This window comes from Python bivittatus, unplaced genomic scaffold, assembly GCF_059951505.1.
Source record: "Python bivittatus isolate LINGU-HERP-01145 unplaced genomic scaffold, Pbiv_v1 ctg000020_np1212, whole genome shotgun sequence".
Taxonomy (NCBI): domain Eukaryota; kingdom Metazoa; phylum Chordata; class Lepidosauria; order Squamata; family Pythonidae; genus Python; species Python bivittatus.
This window is the reverse complement of record NW_028277030.1, coordinates 118427254-118447566: the sequence shown is the minus strand read 5'-3', so window position 1 is coordinate 118447566 and position 20313 is coordinate 118427254. Positions and strand designations below refer to the sequence as shown.

Genomic DNA, 20313 nt, shown 5'->3' with positions numbered 1-20313 from the left:
GAGAGAGAGAATCTTTCACAATCTCAATTCCAAACAGAGAAGCTCAGAAAAGTTTCTAACGAGGAATAACGAGCCACTGTGTTTTCTATCTATTTATGTTCTTTCAGAAGTTGTTTCCCCACTATCCTGGGCCCACAAGTAAGTCGATCTAGGCAGGACTGGCGCCTACGATTTTAATTTTTGGCTTGATTTTCTGCATGATTACTTAAAAGAAAGTGCCATTGAAATCAATGGGATTTACTTCTGGACAGTTGGATCTAGGGTTTACTTAAGCTGCAATCCTAACCTTACCTTTTTGGAAACACTATTTATTACCACTTATCTTTTGATCAATCAATGAATTTAGATAAATGAAATACATGCTTGATACAAACCCCATGCTGCTTTTACACACCCACCACGCTGCAGTTTTTAAGGAACGGGGCGGGGGGCGGACACTGATTTAATACCTCCTTCGTTCCTTTGCATTTCAGGGCTGCAACTGAATTTGAAAGCAGAATAATTTTAGAAAGCTGAGGCTGGCAAGCGGATAGCTTGAAATGTTGCATTAAGATTCAAGTCAGTGACTCTCCAAATTGTCCTGGCGATCCTGAAGTAGGCAGCGTAAACTGTAGACAAGGGGAAAGTACATTATTTGAAAAATAACGTTATTTCGCCTTTTAAAAAGTGAAGGGCTAGCTGTGCATATAAATAAAGATTCGTTTTATAAGTTAATAAACAGTATGAAATTCTTCGTTTCCACCGGAGCTTCCGACAAAATCTTCAGCAATTCTGAGTCGCTCCCAGGCTTCCTAAAATCTGCCCCCCCTCCCAAGCTGGGATTTCTGGAGCTGTGAAAAGCCTCAAGCTAGGTGGTTCTTGCCGGCTTGGGGGGGGGGGGGGAGGCTGCCGTGGTTCTAGCGCCCCCGCTGTCAGTCAGTGACCAGCCCAAGCTGGATCTCGGGGAACCCTTTCCCTCTTTCTGTGTTTTGCAGTGTCAATCACAGCGCATATTGCTTTCCCCTCCCCCACCTCCTTCGTCCCCCCCCCTCCCCCAATACTCTTTAGTAACATCCCAGCTCTGAGAGCCCGCCTCTGAGTGGCTCGAAGCAATCTGTCAACTGAGCCGGGGAGCCACCTCACAACAGATCCGGTTACTTTTGATTGACAGCGTCACCATGGCAAATAATTTGATTAAAACTATTGTCTTCTCCTTGGCAGTCCCCGAGTCAGATAACTGGACCAATCACTGCGCGGCTAATCACTTTTTCATGCCAGCTTAGAATAATATTTGGAAGGAGAGAGGCAAGGAAGAGCAAGAAGAAAGGGGGGAGGACGGGGGGGGGGGGAAAGAAGAGAAGAATCGGCAACGAAAAGAAAAGAGAAGGGGAAGAGAGGAGAGGAGAGGAGAGAAGGAGGAGGAGAAAAAGAAGGAAAGGGGAAGCGGGGTTTTAAAAGACTTGATTCCATGTAAGCGATCCTATGGCAGAAAGGGGGGGAAGAGAGAGAGGGAGCGAGCGAACGAGCGAGAGAGGAACTTGCGAGCCCGGCCAGGGGGTGGGGAGAGTGAAAGTTCCACTCTTGCAAGTGCCGCTTCTCTCACACAATAGAGGCGCAAAGTTTGACGATCGGAACTCGGGGACTTACAAACAAACCCGGAGCCCAAAGGTCGGGCGTGGGCACGGGCGCTGCCTGGGAGCCTCCCTTGCGCGCGAAGCTTCTCCGGCTCCATGGGTGCCCCGGCCGGGGCAGCAGCACCCGCGCTGACCTAGCCCGAGGGCTTCCATTCGTAAGTCAGCAGTTCGCGCGCGCTGTGGTTGGCTGCTCCCTCGCGGAGCCCTTTTCTCATTGGCGCCGAGCGTCGCTGGCTCGCGCGCGCCCCCCGACTGCCTCCCTGTCGGCGTTCCCCCCAGGCGGTGCCTGCGGGACGCTGGGTCCGGACGGGTGCCCCCTTTCGGCCAGGGCAGATGCGATAAGAGGGCCGGCGGAGACGGCAGGAAGGCCTTCCAGGGCGCGCCACCATGTCCATGCTGCCCACTTTTGGCTTCACCCAGGAGCAAGTGGCTTGCGTGTGTGAAGTGCTCCAGCAAGGGGGCAATATCGAGAGGCTGGGCCGCTTCCTCTGGTCGCTGCCGGCTTGCGAGCACCTTCACAAGAACGAGAGCGTCCTGAAGGCCAAGGCCGTGGTGGCTTTCCACCGGGGCAACTTTCGCGAGCTCTACAAGATCCTGGAGAGCCACCAGTTCTCGGCGCACAACCACCCCAAGCTGCAGCAGCTGTGGCTCAAGGCGCACTACATCGAGGCCGAGAAGCTGCGGGGGCGACCCCTAGGGGCCGTCGGCAAGTACCGGGTCCGCCGCAAGTTCCCCTTGCCCCGCTCGATCTGGGATGGCGAGGAGACCAGCTACTGCTTCAAGGAGAAGAGCCGGAGCGTCCTGCGGGAATGGTACGCCCATAACCCTTACCCGTCCCCCAGGGAGAAGCGGGAACTGGCCGAGGCCACCGGGCTCACCACCACCCAAGTCAGCAACTGGTTCAAAAACCGGAGGCAGCGGGACCGGGCGGCGGAGGCCAAAGAAAGGTACGAGTAAGTAGAGCCGACCTCCCTCCCGCTTCTCTGCAGAAAGAGCTCTGCTTCGGGGACAGTCGGGAAGGGGGTGTGCACGTGCCTTCACCTCGGCGTGGCTAACCAGTCCTGTCCGAAGTGTTCTGCACTGACTCGGGGGTAAGCCTCCCTTCCCTTCCAAGCAAACCCTCGGGGGCGCGAGGCTGCAGTTTAGGAAGGCGCCGGCAGCCTGGGAACTGTACAAAGGAAGGGAAACTCAGGGCTTCTCTGTCTGCGTTGGAACACTTTTTTTTTTTTTTTTAACTTTTGGAAAAGTTAGTTTGGGGAGCGGGATGACTGTCGCGATTTGCGATCGGTTACCGCAGGGACCAGTTTGATTTATTCGAGAGCAAAATCGGGCTGTGGCCAAGATAAATATCTCTGATTCGGCTTGGATTCCAAGCCACGTCTTCGGAAAACTAGCCGAGTAGATATGGAAGTAAGTTTTCAGTGAATAGGAGTGGAGAAGTAGAAAGAACTTCCTTGAAGGGAAGCCAACTGGCTTTGTTCCTTTTATCTGTGTCTCTAATTTCCTAGTCTAACATCAAAAAAGACAAGAAACTGTCTTATTTGCCAGTTAAGGCTCTTCCTCTGCCAACTCAGAAGTAGATCCCATAGAGGTCAATGGCCCAACGCTGTGGTAAGGGTCTCTAAGAGTGTAGCCTTTTCAAATTGCATTTTTAATTATAACAGTGGGGGATCAGTGAGAGGGAAAGCAATGCCTCAAAATCTGTTAACTGAAAAACAACTGGATTACCATCAACCAAGATGTCACAAGCGTGATAAGCTCCTATTTAGCCAATTGTCAATACAGTAAGCCAAAAAATACTGATTTTTTAAATCTTTATATCTAGTATCTAAATAATATTGAATGTGACTTCACCCTCCGTGCATGCATGCTGCTTTTAAAATAAGGCAAAGAGGCCTCCAGCTCTGGAAGAAATACTGTATTCTTCATAGGAGGTGCTAGTGAGTGTGGGGGAAAGCGCCCCCCCACCTCATTTATACATTTTAACCCAGAGTGATGATCACATCTAAACAGTTTCTGAGGTTCAGTCCTAAATCTCCAACCGGTCACCCGTTCTTTTCAGTGGCAAGCCCTTGAGTTTTTCCTAGATGTCAGCTTAGTGGACAGTGAGGTCTGTGTTTGAATGAGCCTGGCCTGGACTTTGGTCTTACCCAATTCCATCCTTTAAAAACACACCCGCTCGCACACATTTTCTTAAAAATAAATCCAAGGAGTTTCAGTACAGTTTAAAATTTGACCGTAGCTGCTTATCTATCCGGATGCAAGTTCCTTTTATTTCATTAAGACTCGCTTCCGTGTCAATAGGGAGGTTGGTGGAGCTTCCAGACATTAGATCGAGCGATAATATGGAACTATGGGTTAAGAGTGCCCCAAACTTCCATAGTATCACTACAAACAAGTTCCATTCATTTCTAAGAAACAATACAAGTATTCAGGTATTATAGGAAAAGGGTGGCAATCTCTGTCTCTCCCCACCACCGCTCCTCCCCCCCCCTTTTTCTTTTCCTTTTTGCTGAACTTGCCCTTCTGATATAGCCATGGCAGGGCAAGGGGCTGGGATTCCGCTGATGGGAATCCCTGGCCTCGGCCAACTGCACGATGATTTGAAGGCTGCAGCCAGGTCCACTGTCGGCTATCCCCTGGGCCTTCCCTCTGAGAACTCGGGTTTACTTTCAGTCTGCACTTCGCTGGTCACAGACCTAAATTATCTTCCGGGAGTCAAGTACTTTTGTCCAAATCATCCCTCAACGCTTGTTCCTCATATTTCAATGAAACTGCTTTGGTGGAAGCCAGCATAACGGGAATGATCGAGAGTTTTGACAAGCAGTGGAGAGTAGCAGTGGAACTCTGAGCAAGCTTCCTCAGGAGTTAATCTTGTGGAGTCTAGGAGGATTTTGTTCCAGGTAAGTGGGGGTGAAATTTCAAATCCAGTCAACCATTTCGGAGGAGAAACGAGTGGAGAATCGTTTTCTTCCAAAATCTAGTTCCTGGGACTCCGAAATTCTGCCAGAAACAAAGAGAGAAGGACACCCCAGGACATCATAAGGCATCATATCTCCCGAAGGCGGTGAGAAGAACCCCCCTCTATAAAATACTGTGGCACAGAGAGAGATTTAGGCCAGAAATATAGAGGAAGAAAACCTGCTTAGCACCAAGAGCCCAACACATGCAAGCTTTCACAACTGGATTAAGGAACTGCTGGATTAAGGAAGTCCGAGTTATTCCAAATGTCCAACAAGTCAAACAGAAGAGTTCTGGACTAGGTGGCTTGCAGTTCTGCACGTTTCGGAGACTTTCCGATGCCTACTCACTCCTGCTCTGGATGCTCTTACTGGAAAGTCTGAGTGTGGCCTGATGAAAAGGATCGCTCAGTTTATTTCGGCCTGTGTTTCAGAAACAGCTTCTTCCGCCTCAGTTAGACTTCTAAGTAAGAGCTGTGCCAGAAAGACGGCGGAGGAATGTTTCCGGGGTTGTGCCAGCTCATTTTGGGGGAGCAGCCCCTACTTCCTTGAACCTTGCAGTACTTGCGGCTGTTTTCCAGGGGGTGAAGCAAGGGCTGCTCTTTTGGTGAAGTCTAAATCCTTTTCCTTTTCCTTTTCTCTTTCTTTCTTTCTTTCTTTCTTTCTTTCTTTCTTTCTTTCTTTCTTTCTTTCTTTCTTTCTTTCTCCCTCTACCCCCCCCCCAATAGCTGAAATTGAGATGAAAATCTTTTTTAAACTGATTTAGAAAATGAGGTGCAGGCAGGGAGAGAAAACTTCCATGTAGTAACATCGGAATCATATTAAGTCGTCTGCAGCCAAAGAAGTGTGCTTGTATGTATGTAAATGATAGGAATCTGGAGGGATCCCGTTTGATTTCCAGCAGGCCCTGTGCAATTTAGAAAGCCCTTCACACACCCAGAGAGGGCAAATGTCAGTTCTTGTACAATTAACCCACATGAAAGAGATTAATTTCAACTAGACAGTTGATGCAAAAGTATTCAGGTCCCTAGTTACTTTCATTCTTGGCACCATCTTACCCAGTAAGTAAATGCAAAGATATTTTTTCTAATGAGCCAACTATTGGTCAAAAATCCAAAGCACAGTAACAGCTCCCATCAACATGTGGGGCTAATAAAAAATATATTATCTGCTTGGTTGGTTGGATCTACTCTCTCTACCGTAGTCTGCGGCTGCTCTCCAATAATCTAGGCTCGTGGAGATTTCTCCGGAGAAGATGGGCTGCAGTGCTGAGTCGGTCAGTTGGATATATATGTAAAAGTAGATTTAATCTGCAAGCTGGCAAGGCCAGCCACCACCCAAATAGGCAGCACTGTATCGCCAGGAAAGAGGCATGATCTTGCCCCTCTTCACTGGGAAGTGACACTGATATAATTAGGAGGGTCGTAGCCAGAAGTCACCATTAATATGTCTAACACTGCCGATTCCGAGTATTTTAGAAAAGTGGGTTGTAACATTTGTCATTGCTGAAACGCATACACAACTACCAAGTCGACTTTGTTTTCTGCTGGTACTTAATGGGTTTTACATCCAAACATGTTGGAATGTCAAAAGTTTGCAGGCCTTTGCATGCTTCTTGGGAAGGATTTTACTCTTGAGCAAAAATGTGTGAGATTGCAGACCAAGTCTGGCACTAAGTGCCCAAAGTTGGAAGACCATAGTGACGGGAAAGGAACTGCAGGTGGCTATCGGGCTGGAGAGGACAGGTTTTCGTTTACAAGGCAAGCAGCAAAGCTGGTTCACCGTCATCCTCTGCAGATTTCAACCCGATGCCTCTTCCTACATATATCCGGGCAGTGTACCCTCCCGGCCGATAAATAACTTGACTTGACCAGATGCAGCACTTTCAGGCGGGGATTCCTATCCCCTGCAATCCAGGAAAGGAAAAGTTTCTACCGGAGCAATTGCTTTGTAGCCACCATGTGTTGGGAAGGTTATAGAAGGCAGCAGCTTGAAAACGTCACATATTTCACCTGGTCTGCGAATAAGCAGCCTTGAAGCTAGAGGTCCCGAAAACTGGAAGTACTGGGGGTGGGGGGACAGGAAGGGAAGGAATTGCTTTTAGTTGGTGGCCCTAGAGACTGATCCAATGGCCACCGAGGTCTGTGCCATTGGGCTTCCTAGCCCAAGTCCGGAGCTTTGAAAAGAGACCGAGCTGGGTCACATTAATGCATGCATTTGCAGCCCCTTGAGCCGACTTCAAAGGACGAATTGAGGCTGGATCAGGTCCAAGGCATTAGGACTGAATTCGCACCAGCCATTTCCCTAGATGGACTTGAGCTGCTTATTCTTTGGCGGAGGAGGAGGAGGAGGGCTGTCCGGGCTGACTCGGTCTTGGTGAGAGATCATCTTTAACTCCTAAGAGTGCCAACCGGAGGGCAAAGGCACGGGCACACAGGTTGGCTATCCAAAAGGTAGAGCAAAAGGCGCTTTCCCCAGTAGGTGCTAGTTCACTGCCGAGTCCCCAAAGCAGGCTGGTCCCTAACGAAGTGATCTCTGTTTTTGAGAGGGACGCGGGCACCAACTCACCACCCCCCAGCTCTCCCTTGACAAGAGATTCCTTTCATCTGAGTAAGGACGGTAGAGAAGTGGCCTCCTTAATTAATAAAACTACTAATAGTACTACTACCTAGAGCTTGCTTACAGGGTAGTTCGTCAAAGGGTCCTTGCCAATAGCTGAGGGGTATTGGGCTAACCAGCAGTGGCAGGAGATCACAAAAAGTGGCACTGGGGCTGTAACCTCCGAAGAATAAAAAAAGGACTAGGGCAAAAACTAGGATGCACACTTCCTTACATTTAGATTTAATTAAAATGAAAAATAGTTGATATGCTTCCTCTTTTGTCATGTGAGTGATCTTCCCTACCCCCCCCCCGCCCATTTCTGTTACATAAATATCAACTTTGGTAATGCAACCTTTGGAGGTCAAGAGGAAGATACGCACCCCACATTTTCTGTCGGCTCTGGGGTCTTGGGCTGTGCTTCTCTGACTTTAGGACAGCTGGTATGAATACAAGTCTTTACTTAGAAATAAAGGGTGCAGTATTAGAAGGAGCATTTAATGGGAATCCCCCTCTGTTTAATCGGAGAATTTGGCTTCTCAGTCCTATTTGAAACACCGCTTAAAACTCTGATGAATTTTACCCGACCTGAGTTCAACAGAATGGTCTCCCTGGTTCATGTGATTAACAAGAAAGACTTTGGGGACATCATCCATCATCAGCATCATCATCATCATCTACATTTATGTGCCATCAGACTCCCATCCCAGCGACTCTACTTTTTTCCTTTGCTTGACAGTAAACTTTTCTGAACGTGTTGGCATTCACTTCTGAGTAAATATGCCACAAGCTCCTCTTCAAATGGTAAATCACAGCTTTTGCTTCCTAATAAAAGTGCAATTAAATGCAAAGTTCTTGTTTCTGTTGATGCGATGACTATAACATGCTGCTTAATACTGCTGTGTGGCTAGCAACGCCGACCTCAACTGTGCATCAAATGGGATCGGGCTCCCTTCCTTAGCCACCTTATCACTGTGACTTGAATTGGAATTCAATTAACTTGGCTAACATCAATAGGAAGAAGTCCTGTTCTTAAATTTTAATCTTGGTTTAAATCGAATTGTAAAGGGTTACATTCAAATAAACATAATCTCAGTAACTCATACGACTTTCAAGAGCTTTGTAGCGCAGTAATTGTGAACTCAGGAACGCTCCTCTATTTCTGAGCCAGTGTCTGCAAGTGTTGGGAAAAGCTCTTTATATAAAGATGGTTTTTGATAAGCAGATGTAGACAGGGCGGTCGGCATACCCAGGAGCAGTTTTCTGAACTAGCCATGCAGTTGACCTCGACGGAGCTGAGCTTTGCCATCTCCTTGTTTGTCATTCAAAATCAATCTCAATCAGTTCAATTAAACTTAACTTCAAAATCCGAAGCACATTTTCTGAGAAGGAAGCCCTCGCTCTCTTGAAGAGGGAAGATATCTCCTGAACTGGAGCAGGAAGGCTGTTCTAAGGTGTTTCTGTGGTCTTTTCTGCAAGATTTTAAGTTCGGGCCAGTAGGCTTTCTAGTGAGCTGCCCATTATTGGCTGGAACTAATGATTTCCAGCTGAACTGAAAAGTTTCAGTAGCAGTGTGTTTATCCCTCCTCTCCTCCCAGTTTGTTTTGATTTTTTCTCCAGTTCTAAAGACATCCTGCTTTGCTTCTTTCAGTCTTGTGACACCTGAAAGATTAACTATTTTATGATGGTGGAAGCTTCAGTCATGAGAATTTGCTTAATCGTATGTATAGCATGTCTAGTGAAGTGAATCTATTTCACGCATCTCAAGAAACAAGTTCTCGCCTATCGAAACTCGAGTCCTACAAAAGGGTTCGTCTTCCACGTGTCACAAAACTTCTAGACGAAATTCAAATGACACTCTAAGCCCCAACCCAGTGAATCCCATCTTAGCCTAGCGTGTTGTGGGAACCCAGGCCATCTGGTGAGTCTGTGATTTAATGTGTGGTGTGAACTCAGCGAGCCGATTTGATTCAGTAAACCATGGCTAACTACGGTGAGCCACTTGGACGAACACAACCTTTAGCTGCAGTCTGCATATACTCGCATTATAGGGCACTATCTTTATTTAATTCGGTGGGGATCCTTTGAGTAAAGCAATCTAGAACTGGACAGTTTCCCTACAATACATTTCTGCTTGACATAGCAGCCTGGTTTGAAACCACCAAAGTTTGGATACAAAAGTTGTCCCGCGCCGGCCTTCTGTACCTTGGAGGGCGCTTTTTAAGGATCCCGGAGATAAATCTAATAGGAAGAAAATCCCTTGTGGCTTTACCTGGCGTGCGCCTCTTTGCAAGCTTCGAGTCATCCGGAGCACTGGCTGAAGAGATGGCGAGTTCCCTTCCAGGGAGTGCATCAGGTCTAATTCGCCCACCAACCGCCCTCTACCCGGCTGTTGCCCTCCCTCGTTTCCTCCTCGCCTGGACTTTCTCCTCTTGGTAAAAGAAAGAAGTTGTTCTGTTTTGTTTTGCCGCGCTCTCTCCTAGGTCAGCCGCAAACTGTTTACAAGACCCAAGACCTCCCCAAAGAGGCCCTGAAGGGCTGCAGGCAAGGCTGTGTAAACCCGAATTTCATTCTCTGCCTTCGAAACTTTCACCCCACTCCGTGTTTTTCTTTAAAACTAACAGCTAAATCGCAGCACGGTAGAAAAGCAGATTTCTCACATTCCCATCCTCCATTACCGACTTAAAGCCGAAGACTGTCGGCGACTTGGTGTTGCATCAAGGAAAACATTTCCAAGAAAAGCATGTTTGGCATTTATTTGCACTTCAGGCCTTTTCTAAGCGCGTGAAAAAGCCAGTTCTTCAGGCTCCGTATCGAACATCGGTGTCATCCCCTTCTCAGAGGCCGCCGTAAGCTTGGAGGAACTCGAACGAGCGCAGGAGCGGATTGCGGAAGTTGGCATGAGTCCGTTTCCAGAACTGCTTCAGGACCGGGCATCCATTCTTCGGAGTGAGCATGCGCAAAGGATGGCACGCCGGAAATTACACGTGGAAAGAACACTCTTGATATAAGTGCCGTTAGGGAGTGGTGGAGATCTTAGATATCCGTGAAAGCTGGGGAGAATAATTGTGGGCCTGGAACAGGAAAATTACTTTGCGCTAATACAAAGGGTTGTAACTAACCTCTGCAATGGACTGCTCCGTATATTTCAGTAAGGCAAATTATCCCCACGGCACCGTAATTACCTAATATACCTCGGCAGCGTTAGAGCCCTGCTCCTAGAACTTTGCTCTCTTGGGGATTAATGTCTTATTTAAATGCCCTTAGGTCTGGGAGTGACTGCCAACCTAATGAAATCTTAACCATTCTCTTTACGTTTGGGTGTGAATCTCTTGATGATTATCATTACTTTTATTGCATGCTCAATCCCCTTGGTACAGTTGTGAATATGATTTATGACTCCCAGGGCTCCAAAGTAAGTGTTCTCAGTGGTACTTAACTTCCAGGTCCCTGTCCATAGGATCCCAGACCCACTACCTCGTTCTGTGTCTTGGCTTTTACTGGGGACTTTGAGTTAGGGCTCATGGCCATGTCTGTGGTCAGCCCACCTGAAGGCAACCCTCACCTGTCCCTTCTTGGTCCATCTCAGAAGTAGTGCCTTCTGCTGGCCCAAGCCATGCTTGTTGGTCTACCTGCTGCGCTTCATTTCATTGTGGGCAAAAGCCTGTGGTCCAGTTGGCTGCTATGTCCTGTGGTGGGGATGCCCCCTCCGCTTCAGTCATTGATGATGGCCCTCCACAGCCATTTTGTCCTGGACCATTGGGCTGCCTGCCCACTTCTGAAGGGACTTCTCCTTGTGGACCAATGAAAAACTGGACCTTTATTAACTGGTAGATTGGTGAAAGGATGGCCTTTTATCTTTTTGTCAAGTTCACTTTTTTTCTGGTGGGCCTTTTGTTTTTTGTTTTAAACAAACAGGTAAATGAATAAAAGTTCTGCAGTTTCCCCTTATAGCCCAAGTGATAGGGAGTGTCTTATTTTTTTCCCCCATGGGTATACATGCTGGATGGAAAGTGTCAAGTGTGAGGGGAAGTCTATGGGTGGAAGCCATATGTCCTCAAAGACTCACCCATGGAAAGGAAAGTGACAGGTACTTACTTTCCTGGCAGACATGAGAGGGGGAAAAGCAAGGGAATCCACCAACCAGGGTCCACGGTAACCACCAGATAGAGCACTTGGCTGGCATTGTTGCCAAAACTGAAGAACAGATTGAAATCTAGACAGCAATTTCTAAAGCTTGCTTCATTTCCAGCCAGTTTCAGCATGGGAGACAAGCAGCTTATGGGTGCTGTGCCAAACAGCCCTTAAGCTCAAGGAAATACAGAGCCTTGGCTGCTACCTAGACATATGTCTACTGAAGTAAAAACCACACAAATCTTTTTTTGAGATTGTTTATTATTTAGGCTTGGTAGGCTAGTTTCACAATACAGTAATTCTTTAAAAATAGATACACCTAACAAACAGTAACTGGGTTCACACACAGTAACAAGCCATACTGTGGTTTGTTTGGTTTTGGCTTAGTATGTTGAGTGAACTGAGCCATGGTTTGTAAACCATGGTATATAGATTAGAGTTGTATGTGAACCTATTCTTTATGGCATGTTCAACAAAGGAAAATTAAAATGACTATGGCATAAAGTGAAATATAATTTAGCCACCTGCCTAGTTTACATCTAGCACTAAGATCTAATGTGATTTGTTTGTTCTGGCTGTGTGAATCCAACACTTGTGATGTTAAACTGTGGTTTATATGACTTAGCTATTGTGTGACTTCAGCAAATGTAATTTATTCAATAAACTATGGTTAACACAAACAATGGCTTAGCACAGTATATGATCCCAGCTATGGCCTAGCTTAGTTTCTCCAACCCTCCCTATATTTCCCATCATCCACAGCTGATGCAACTTCTACAATTTCCATCATACTGCTGCTTCTGCCAAGCATTTTTTGAATGCTTAGGTCCAATCTCAGTTGTTTATGGGAAATTTAGCCTATATTGTCTCCTATTTATCCTATATCTCATACTGTATCCTACTGATCTAACTTGGGCTAAAGCATTTAAAGATGTATGTTCCCACAAAAAGAAGATGACAGTGATTTGTACCTGGAACATCCTGTTCTCCATTGCTCCTGCAAGAGACAGCCATGGCAATTGGAGCCCCTATATTTCTGTCCACCACATTTTTAAAAATATCCCACATATTTAGGTTGAAGCAACACACAAAGAGAATTCTTCTGCAAAATGAAGTTATTCTTGTCCATAAATCACTTTGGAAGATTAATTTTTTAAAGTTGATCCTAATAGACTATTATGGTGCTGTAGGCTTCTGAAACGGGGAAAGGAATCATGCCTGGGTTCAGGCTGACCAGTGTGTGATATTCTGTGCCTCTAATATGCTGTCCATGGGCAAATGATGCTCCCCTCCCCCCCAACATAATATCCCAGCACCTTGTAATTTTATTAAGGATGGGCATGAGGGAGGGGTATTGTGTTGAGGTCAGTTCACTCCTTTTGCAATCTGATTTTTCTCTCCCCCTTGTTCTTCCCCCCCCCTTTTTTTTAGGGAAAACAACGAAAATTCCAGTTCCAATGGCCACAATCCGCTTTCCTCCTCCCTCAACGGCAATAAGACGGTTTTGGGCAGTTCTGAAGATGAGAAAACACCCTCCGGCACCCCAGATCATTCCTCCTCCAGCCCTGCCTTACTTCTCAATTCAAACCCAGGCTTACAGCCACTCCACAGCTTGGGCCATCCTCAGGGTCCTAGCGCCATTCCAGTTCCCAGTGCAGACCCTCTGCATCATCACAGTTTGCAAGACTCCATCCTCAACTCCATGTCTTCAAACCTAGTCGATCTTGGCTCTTAAAAATACTTGCTGCACCCACCACACTCCCTGAACCCAGGCTCTCTCCATCTGGGTTGTCCTCTTCTTTCTTCTTCTTTTTTTTACTTAACTCCTCTGCTCCTACAAACCAAGGATTTGAAACCTTAGAAGGATCTATAAAATGGATCCATTGTTTCACTTTGGATCAATTGCTGAGCAGCTGTTAACTTATCTGGAAGGTACTGTAAATTCAGGAACATTGTAAGCTGTCCAAGGACTCAGATCTTAAGAGGATGTGGTGAACCTGATTGCAGAAAAGTGGAGGACATTACTGTAGGATGGGAGGGAGGGAGGATGGGGTGGCGGTTGGTGTAAAAGCTGTTCCTTTGAGAGAATGAAAGCTGGAAGCCTCAGCCCACACAACCTCTTGTATGAGATCTGATCCAGTTGGATTCCAACTTCTTAACCCACCTCTGTAGATGTACTTCAACCTGAACTGCAGGGATCAATTCATGAAGCTGTTGAGAACTGAAGAGCTGAAGCCAAAGCCCCATCAATTTCAGCAGGATATTGGGAAGCAATACGTTCTCCCCTATGGCCGCTCCCACCACCAACTGGCATCCTGTGGTATACCGCTTCTAAATCTGGAGGCTTTAATAACGGGGCAACACTGATAGATTTATCTGCCATGAATTTGTCAAATTCTCTTTTAAATCCATTTAAGCTAGCATTTTTTTTTTGCTCATGGCAGCAATCGCCTGCCCATGTCATTGCCAGAAGCTTTGATGAAAGACTTTCCTCTAGGGCAGGGAAAACCATGGCTCTTCAGATTTTGCTTCTTCCCAACCAGGCTGGGAATTGTAGCTCAGTGACAACTGCAGGGAGGCCCCACTGCTTTCCTCAGATCCAGAGGCTACTTGACAAGTTGACGATTCCATCAGGCTTATGGTGCACTGCAGGTGGAAAGGAATTGCCCAAAGGAAATTATTGGGACTCTTTTCCAAAGAATAGGATTATTTGCTCATTTCCAGGATCAGAGTGAGAGGACAATATTTGGTTTTCACCCCAGAGCAAATCTCTTTCCTTTTTTGGGAATTCATCTAGGTTGTGGATAGCAGTCTATGAAATGCTTTTTCTTGTAGGGCAGAAGCAAAGGGACTGATAAAGAAAGGGAAGAGTATAGCATGGTGTGGTGGTTCAAATGGGGGACTAGGACAGGGAGAGTCAAGTTCAGATCCACACTCAGGCATGAAGCGCACTGGATAACTTTGGGCCAGTCACACACTCTCAGCCAGCCTACCTCACAAGGTGGTTGTGAGGATAACATTGGAGTGGGAGTATCCTGTATGCTGCCTTCAGCTCTTCAGGGGAAAAGTGAGATATAAATGGTATAAATAAATAGAGAAGCCACACCTCTTAACTTATTTAAAGAGAAAAACATTTGTGATCATTGTACTATATGCCAATAGTCAAACGCTGCACTAGCCGCCAGTTTGTAAAGAACTCCTGGCTTTTAAGCATGACCTAGCTAATGCTGTTCTCCCTTGTAGCTGATGCTATGCAAAGCACGTGAACCCTGACTGGGGGGGAAGAGAGAAATGGGCTCCTTCGGCCTTGTATATTTCCCTACCACCACTAACCCAAACATTTAGGTGAGGAGGACAAGAAAGGCGACATCTGCAAATCACTTAATCCGGATATCTTGCCTCCACCTGATCCAGTGGCTTCAGAGGTGAATCTGGGTGAGCTTCTCAACAGAGCAAGCGCTCTTCCGCCTCAGTTCTTTCATCCGCAAAATGGGAACAAGGGCGATTCCCCCCAGAAGGCTCCTGGTGAGGTGCTGGCAGCGTTTTGCACACTTAACTTTGAGAGAGCCTCTATCGCTCATTATTATTTTTAATACTCCTATTAATTGCGTTTCCCCTTGAAGTCTGTGGGGCCACCCCACGTCAAGGTGCTTCATTAGCCAGTCTCGGGCGAGCCCTGGATCGCATCCTGGGTCTGCCCACGCAGAGCCCCGACGCCCCTTCAAACCAAGCGGGGCGAGCAGCGAGCCTCACGATAGCTCTCTCTAGGGCTCTACGAAGCCGCCGCCGCCGCCCCAACCGCGAGGACGGTTCCCCAGTCAGCCAGGCTCCCTCCAAATTTCTGTATTGTTTCTATCTTGTGAATACCGCCTTTGGAAAGATATTTCTGCTTCTATTTTATAATAAAATCGAGACATCCAGCGTAGTGGTGCAAAAAGTGAAAGCTCTCGTTTTTAACCGGCCGCCGAGCGCTCCTGGTTGTTTAAGATTTTCCAAATGTTTTAGACAAGTTAATCACCGTGAGCAAATGGCGCCGGGCAGCGCGGGCAGGGAGGTCTCTTGCGAAGGATGGCCGCAAGAGGCGGCGAAACCCCACAGCCAGGGCTGTGCGCGGGGTGTGGCCAAAACCTCCCGCGTCCCGGCACCTGAAAACAAACTGCTTCGATGGCGCCGCCACGGTTATCGCCATCCTGACTTTTTTGGCCACACCCTGCCCACTTCCCTGACAAGCGTAGTAACCTTCAGTCGCAGGGCCATCTTTCCCAGAATTTCTTAAAGGAAAATGAAAGAGTTTCCCCGAGGAAACGGACGTTTCCCCAAATTGGACGGGAAGACGCTTGTCTCTGTTTCCTGGATTACCGCAGGACGCTGCGTAACCACTTTATTCTAGGCTTTCACAAATTGAAACTCTCCGTAATCGACTGATCACCAGATCTACTTCCTTCCAAATTGTAAAGCAGAGGCTTTGGTTATTTCTGTGTTTCCCCCCTCCCAGTCCCTCTGTGCTCACTGCTATGTTTTCGTAAACCCCAGTTTTAATGCTCAAGGTTCTAGTCCTCTCTGAGTAGGTGGGGAGATGGATTGAGGCAACCAAATTAAACTTTATTTTTCCCTCCAAAAAACTACCTTCTACCATTTGTCTCTTGAAATTCCTGGAGGGCAGAGAAAATGGTGGTGACAGTGATGCAGCTAAAGAGAGAGGAGAAAATGGGTCTGACAGTGTAAATTCCAATGTTGGAAAACAAATTCAGTGAGGAATATTTGTACGAAAAAGTGTCTAGGACACAGAAAGGAGCGAGGGGAGGAGAATTGAAGAGAAGGGTGTCAGGGGCCAGGGAGCTGGCCAATTTAGGCAATAAAAGGTTCCAGTGTTTGCTCCTGCTAAGCTGGATACTGGAGTCCAAAGCCCAAATCAACTGAATGAGAGGCAAACAAAAAGTAGTTTCTTCAAGCCCCCAAGTGATATCATGGCACCATCTGTGATGCTTTCTTGGCAACACTTCAAAAGTGGCTTGTGGCTGCATTTTTCCAGGATGTTTTCTCCACTTCAGTCTCCCACCTAGGCCACAGCCCTGAGATTTTCTGGTCGTTTCCTATCCAAGTACTAACCAAGTGTGACACTGCTTAGCTTTTCCATATCAGCAAAATTATGCCAAAATCATTAGTGCTAGCCATATTGCAACCTTGGAGAGGTTTACCTTGAGTTCAGTAGGGTTGATCCTCACCAACAAAGGTATGATTGCTGTTGGATCAATTGCCCATTTGTTGAGCAAAATGGCTCTGGTGCCTTTGTCATGCACAGGACACAGAGACCTGACCTCTTTGCTATCAGCCTAAATGCTTTCAGTCATGAACAAAGCTTCCCCATGGATTACAGGTGAGCTCATGAGCTGCCAAAGAATTGTGCAGGGCTCACCCATTGTGCTGAAAAAGTCAAGAGGGTGATCATGATGGTACGACTGAACCTCTGCTGGATGTTTATGTGCAATGCTCATTAAGAAATGGGTGGGGCTTTGACTGCACTGTCATGGCCGCCATCTTGACATTTTTGACTCTGGTTTTGCTTTAGCGCAGTTCCACCACCATTTCCTGAAGTAAGACTGCTCCTGACCTTGTAAAGGCAAGCTGGATCTCTTCTGAAAAATAGCGTAGGACCACGCCAAATATGATTTCCTTCCATTTCCCATTATATTTAATTGAAATTAAATGTGCTCTCCAATTAGAGATGTATTTGTTTCCTCCCTTTCTCAAATGAAACCTTACAATTTAGTAACCATGTCTAGAGATCTGGTGGTGGCCAGATCAGGTTGTTCAGATTGCATGCCTGCACATCACCTGCTGTGCTGCAAATAATTTGCAGTTTGTGAACCATGGTTTATGGCTTAGTGAACCACTGTGGTTTAATCAACAAACTCTGATTAAGCAAACCATGAGACAGCATGGTGAGTGAATCTGATCAAAGTCTTGTTGCCAGTCCAAGTGTAGAATTAGGTGGTTTGGAAGATTGATCCAAAACTTCCTCCAAGCCTTGAAATGGGGGTGCTTACAGAGAGGCAGTTCCCTACCACCACCCTCCCCCATCCTAAATTAGTGTTTTCTTCCTTTCCTTTCCTAGGGCTTGGAGAATATAAACATTTCAAATGGGGCAGAGATGGATATGGGCACTTTTAAGAAGGTTTTCATGTTGCATTTGGTGGAACCAGCCAGAAGTCATTTCTGACATCAAGTCCTCTGGAGTAAAGATTGACTTCAAAAGGAACAAAATCATAAGTAGAAAAATCATGCAGCCTAAACACAAATGGGGGGTTCAAAGTCAAATGTATCTCTTGGCTCCCAAGTATGACCTTCTACGTCAGGGGCAATATACCTCAAGTTTATGGAGCCCACTTCAGTTATTGAGTAGAACCAAAGATCCATTCGCTGGAGTCTGGTCAAAGGTTGTGGAATCAAGAGGTTCTGAGCCATGGGCTGTGCTCTGAGGAGCAACTGAGCAGAATTCATAGTCCTGCCATCCAAGATCCACTCCTAGCTTCTTACCCCTAAAGCTCTCCTTGTAGTTTTGGTTGCCTGCTACTCTTATACAATTGTGGGCAGGAAACCTAACTGATCTATTATAAATCACATAAAAATCTACTAGTAGATCTAAAATCTACCTACTGTCTCCCTGCTCCAAATTAGATTATGCATTCTTTGTTTGGGTTAGACAATTCTGAATAACTATCCTCCCCCAATTTTTATATTAGCACTTTTCAGTGCCAACTGAACACCCTCAGCCCATCTGTAAACCTTAGGCTGAATCTAAAGGTGCCTGCCAATAATCATGGGTTGCAATTGGTGATCCAAGAAAATTATATGGCAGTCTTTCCCAACCAGATGCCTTCTAAGTTGTATTAAAATGCAACTCTGCTGTTCCTAACCAACACCATGCTGTCTGGGGATGATGGGATCTGCAGTCCACCCAGTTAGAGAAGGCTGAGAAGTTAGATCCTGCAGATCTTCAGCTTCTTAATGCACCACCTCTCCTGAGCTAAGGAAAACCTCACCAACTCTTGAGAAAATGTAGATGTCCCCAAGATTTGGCTTCAAAAGCACAAAGAGGATGTGAAACTAAGATTCTGCCCACAAAGATGGTCCAAGGCAAAAGGGGAGAAGGCTTCTACAGGTTGAACAGCTGCAGAGAAGAGGGCTTTCAAGCAGCTGTAGCTTGCCACAACCGTGTCCTATGCTGCTCTGGTTTGTGTTGGAACTTCATAATCCAGCCTATTTAAGAAGCTTCTGGCAACTGGAATTGAATTCCTTCTTCTCTAGTATTTGCTCTTGTTCAGTTAAGCTGGGATCAAACTTCCAAACAGCTAAATAAGTTGTTTGGCTTCAGTGCAGTTCTTCCTCATATTTATTCCAAAGAAATCTCTTTCTTTATAATACAGGGTTTACTCCCAGGTTAGACGGTGGCGGTAGAAAATCAGGCTGCTTATACCTGGCTTGAAACTGAGAACTTGACTGTTAACTTTGCAGAGTTTGTATTCTCAACTTTCATTTTTCCTTCTGTAAGTACAGTAGGCTGCTTTCATGGCAAAGATTATTTGAACACCACTGAAAGAGGAGAAGATGAGGTTAGACTTTGTAGCAGCCTCATAAAACGCCACTGAGTTCAATGGGTCTTAGACCTAAGTCTGCAAAGCCTTGTAGATTTACTTCAAAGTAAATCTCTTTGAGGACACACTGAACATCTGAAATCCAGTGAAACGTCTTTCATGGCCAACCTATATTTAGATGAATTCCTGCAAAGGTTTCTCTTCTGAGCTGCATAGGATCTTCCTCGGGGGTTGAGGACCTCCATTACTGTCTATGTAGGCTAGGGTGCTGAAAGTTATAGTTCAAAAAACTATGGAGGACTACAGATTCCCCCAGGTGCCCCACAGGTTTCAGATGCTATTCTGGTAAGAGGCATATATAGTCATGGGAGGATGTAGCTCAATAACTGAAGATTTCTTTTATGTATGTGTGCGTGTGTACATATATTTATATACACACACACACATACATACATATGCATACATATACATATACTTTATTAGAATTTTTCAGTATAGTAAAATATATAAAACAAACAAGAACAAAGATAGAAAATAAGAAATAGAGAAAAAGAGAGAAATTTTAAAAAAGGAAAAAACGCAATTATGCCTTCTGCCCTTCTTTCTGTCAAGTGATTATCATCTTAAAATTTTCCCCAACCTCTTTGTCCCTTTTTAATCCCCAAATCCTGAAATCATCAATTAATTTTTTTTTCTTCTTTCAACAAAAAGTCCATATAAGGTTTCCAGTCTTTCAAAAAAGTCTTTATTGTTTTTTCAGTAACTGAAGGTTTTTGAGGTAAAATCGATTATCTGGATTCTTTCAGTTCAAGGATGGTTTCAGGACGGAAAACTCTTGGCTACCTTGGTGGATGGCCTACCTTGGAAAATAGAAAAATGTGTCCCTGTTGGTTCTGCTCCTCTTCACACCGGCATTTGATATCCCTATGTGTCCTTCTGGGATGTTTGGCCAGTAGAGAATTTGAAAGTTCTTTTTGCAGTAATTCTGCTTTTAACTGTCTGAACTTTCCCATAAGATGGAGCTGGAGAACTATTGCTCAGTCATTAGTCTGTGGGTTACCTGGGTTTATTTTATCCCTTGGGCTTCAACTCTATGTGCAGCTAGAGAAGCAGATAATCTAGAACGGGGGGGGGGGGGGACTGGAGAGGGGAACTGGATCTTACCATCAGGCTCCAGATTCCCAGCTTTACATTTCTTCATCAACTGGCCCCAAGAAAGACATGGACATCTTACGTGGACCCAATGATAGACTGAATGTGAACTAAGAGGTTGAGTCTGGAGCTAGGCAAATACTTAATTAAATAGTTACTTAAAATATAAGGGGTGGGGGGAGGCATCCTGCTCTTGGATGGGTTTACCTTCTCTCCAAGGGCAAGTTGGATATTCTGAAGAGTTAGGTGGCTGCCATGGCC

At 46.0% G+C, this 20313-nt stretch overlaps 1 protein-coding gene across 2 annotated transcripts; it reads left to right on the top strand.

The window, feature by feature from the left end:
- Positions 1-1364: 1364 nt before the first annotated feature.
- SIX2 (SIX homeobox 2) lies at positions 1365-15263 on the top strand. Of its 2 annotated transcripts, none has more exons than XM_007440180.3 (2): positions 1365-2560; positions 12737-15263. In XM_007440180.3, exons 1-2 carry the CDS (start codon positions 2001-2003, stop codon positions 13038-13040), a joined length of 864 nt encoding a protein of 287 aa, XP_007440242.1. In that variant the 5' UTR covers positions 1365-2000; the 3' UTR covers positions 13041-15263. The 2 variants fall into 2 exon arrangements, with proteins under 2 accessions (XP_007440242.1, XP_007440241.1); XM_007440179.3 differs by having other exon boundaries at positions 1365-2566.
- Positions 15264-20313: the final 5050 nt, after the last annotated feature.

Excerpts from the sequence above, each read along its gene's own strand:
- SIX2 (XM_007440179.3), top strand. The coding sequence starts at position 2,001 with ATGTCCATGCTGCCCACTTTTGGCTTCACCCAGGAGCAAGTGGCTTGC. Across the intron at positions 2,567-12,736 it reads GAGGCCAAAGAAAGGTACGA|GGAAAACAACGAAAATTCCA; the intron begins GTAAGTAGAGCC and ends CCTTTTTTTTAG.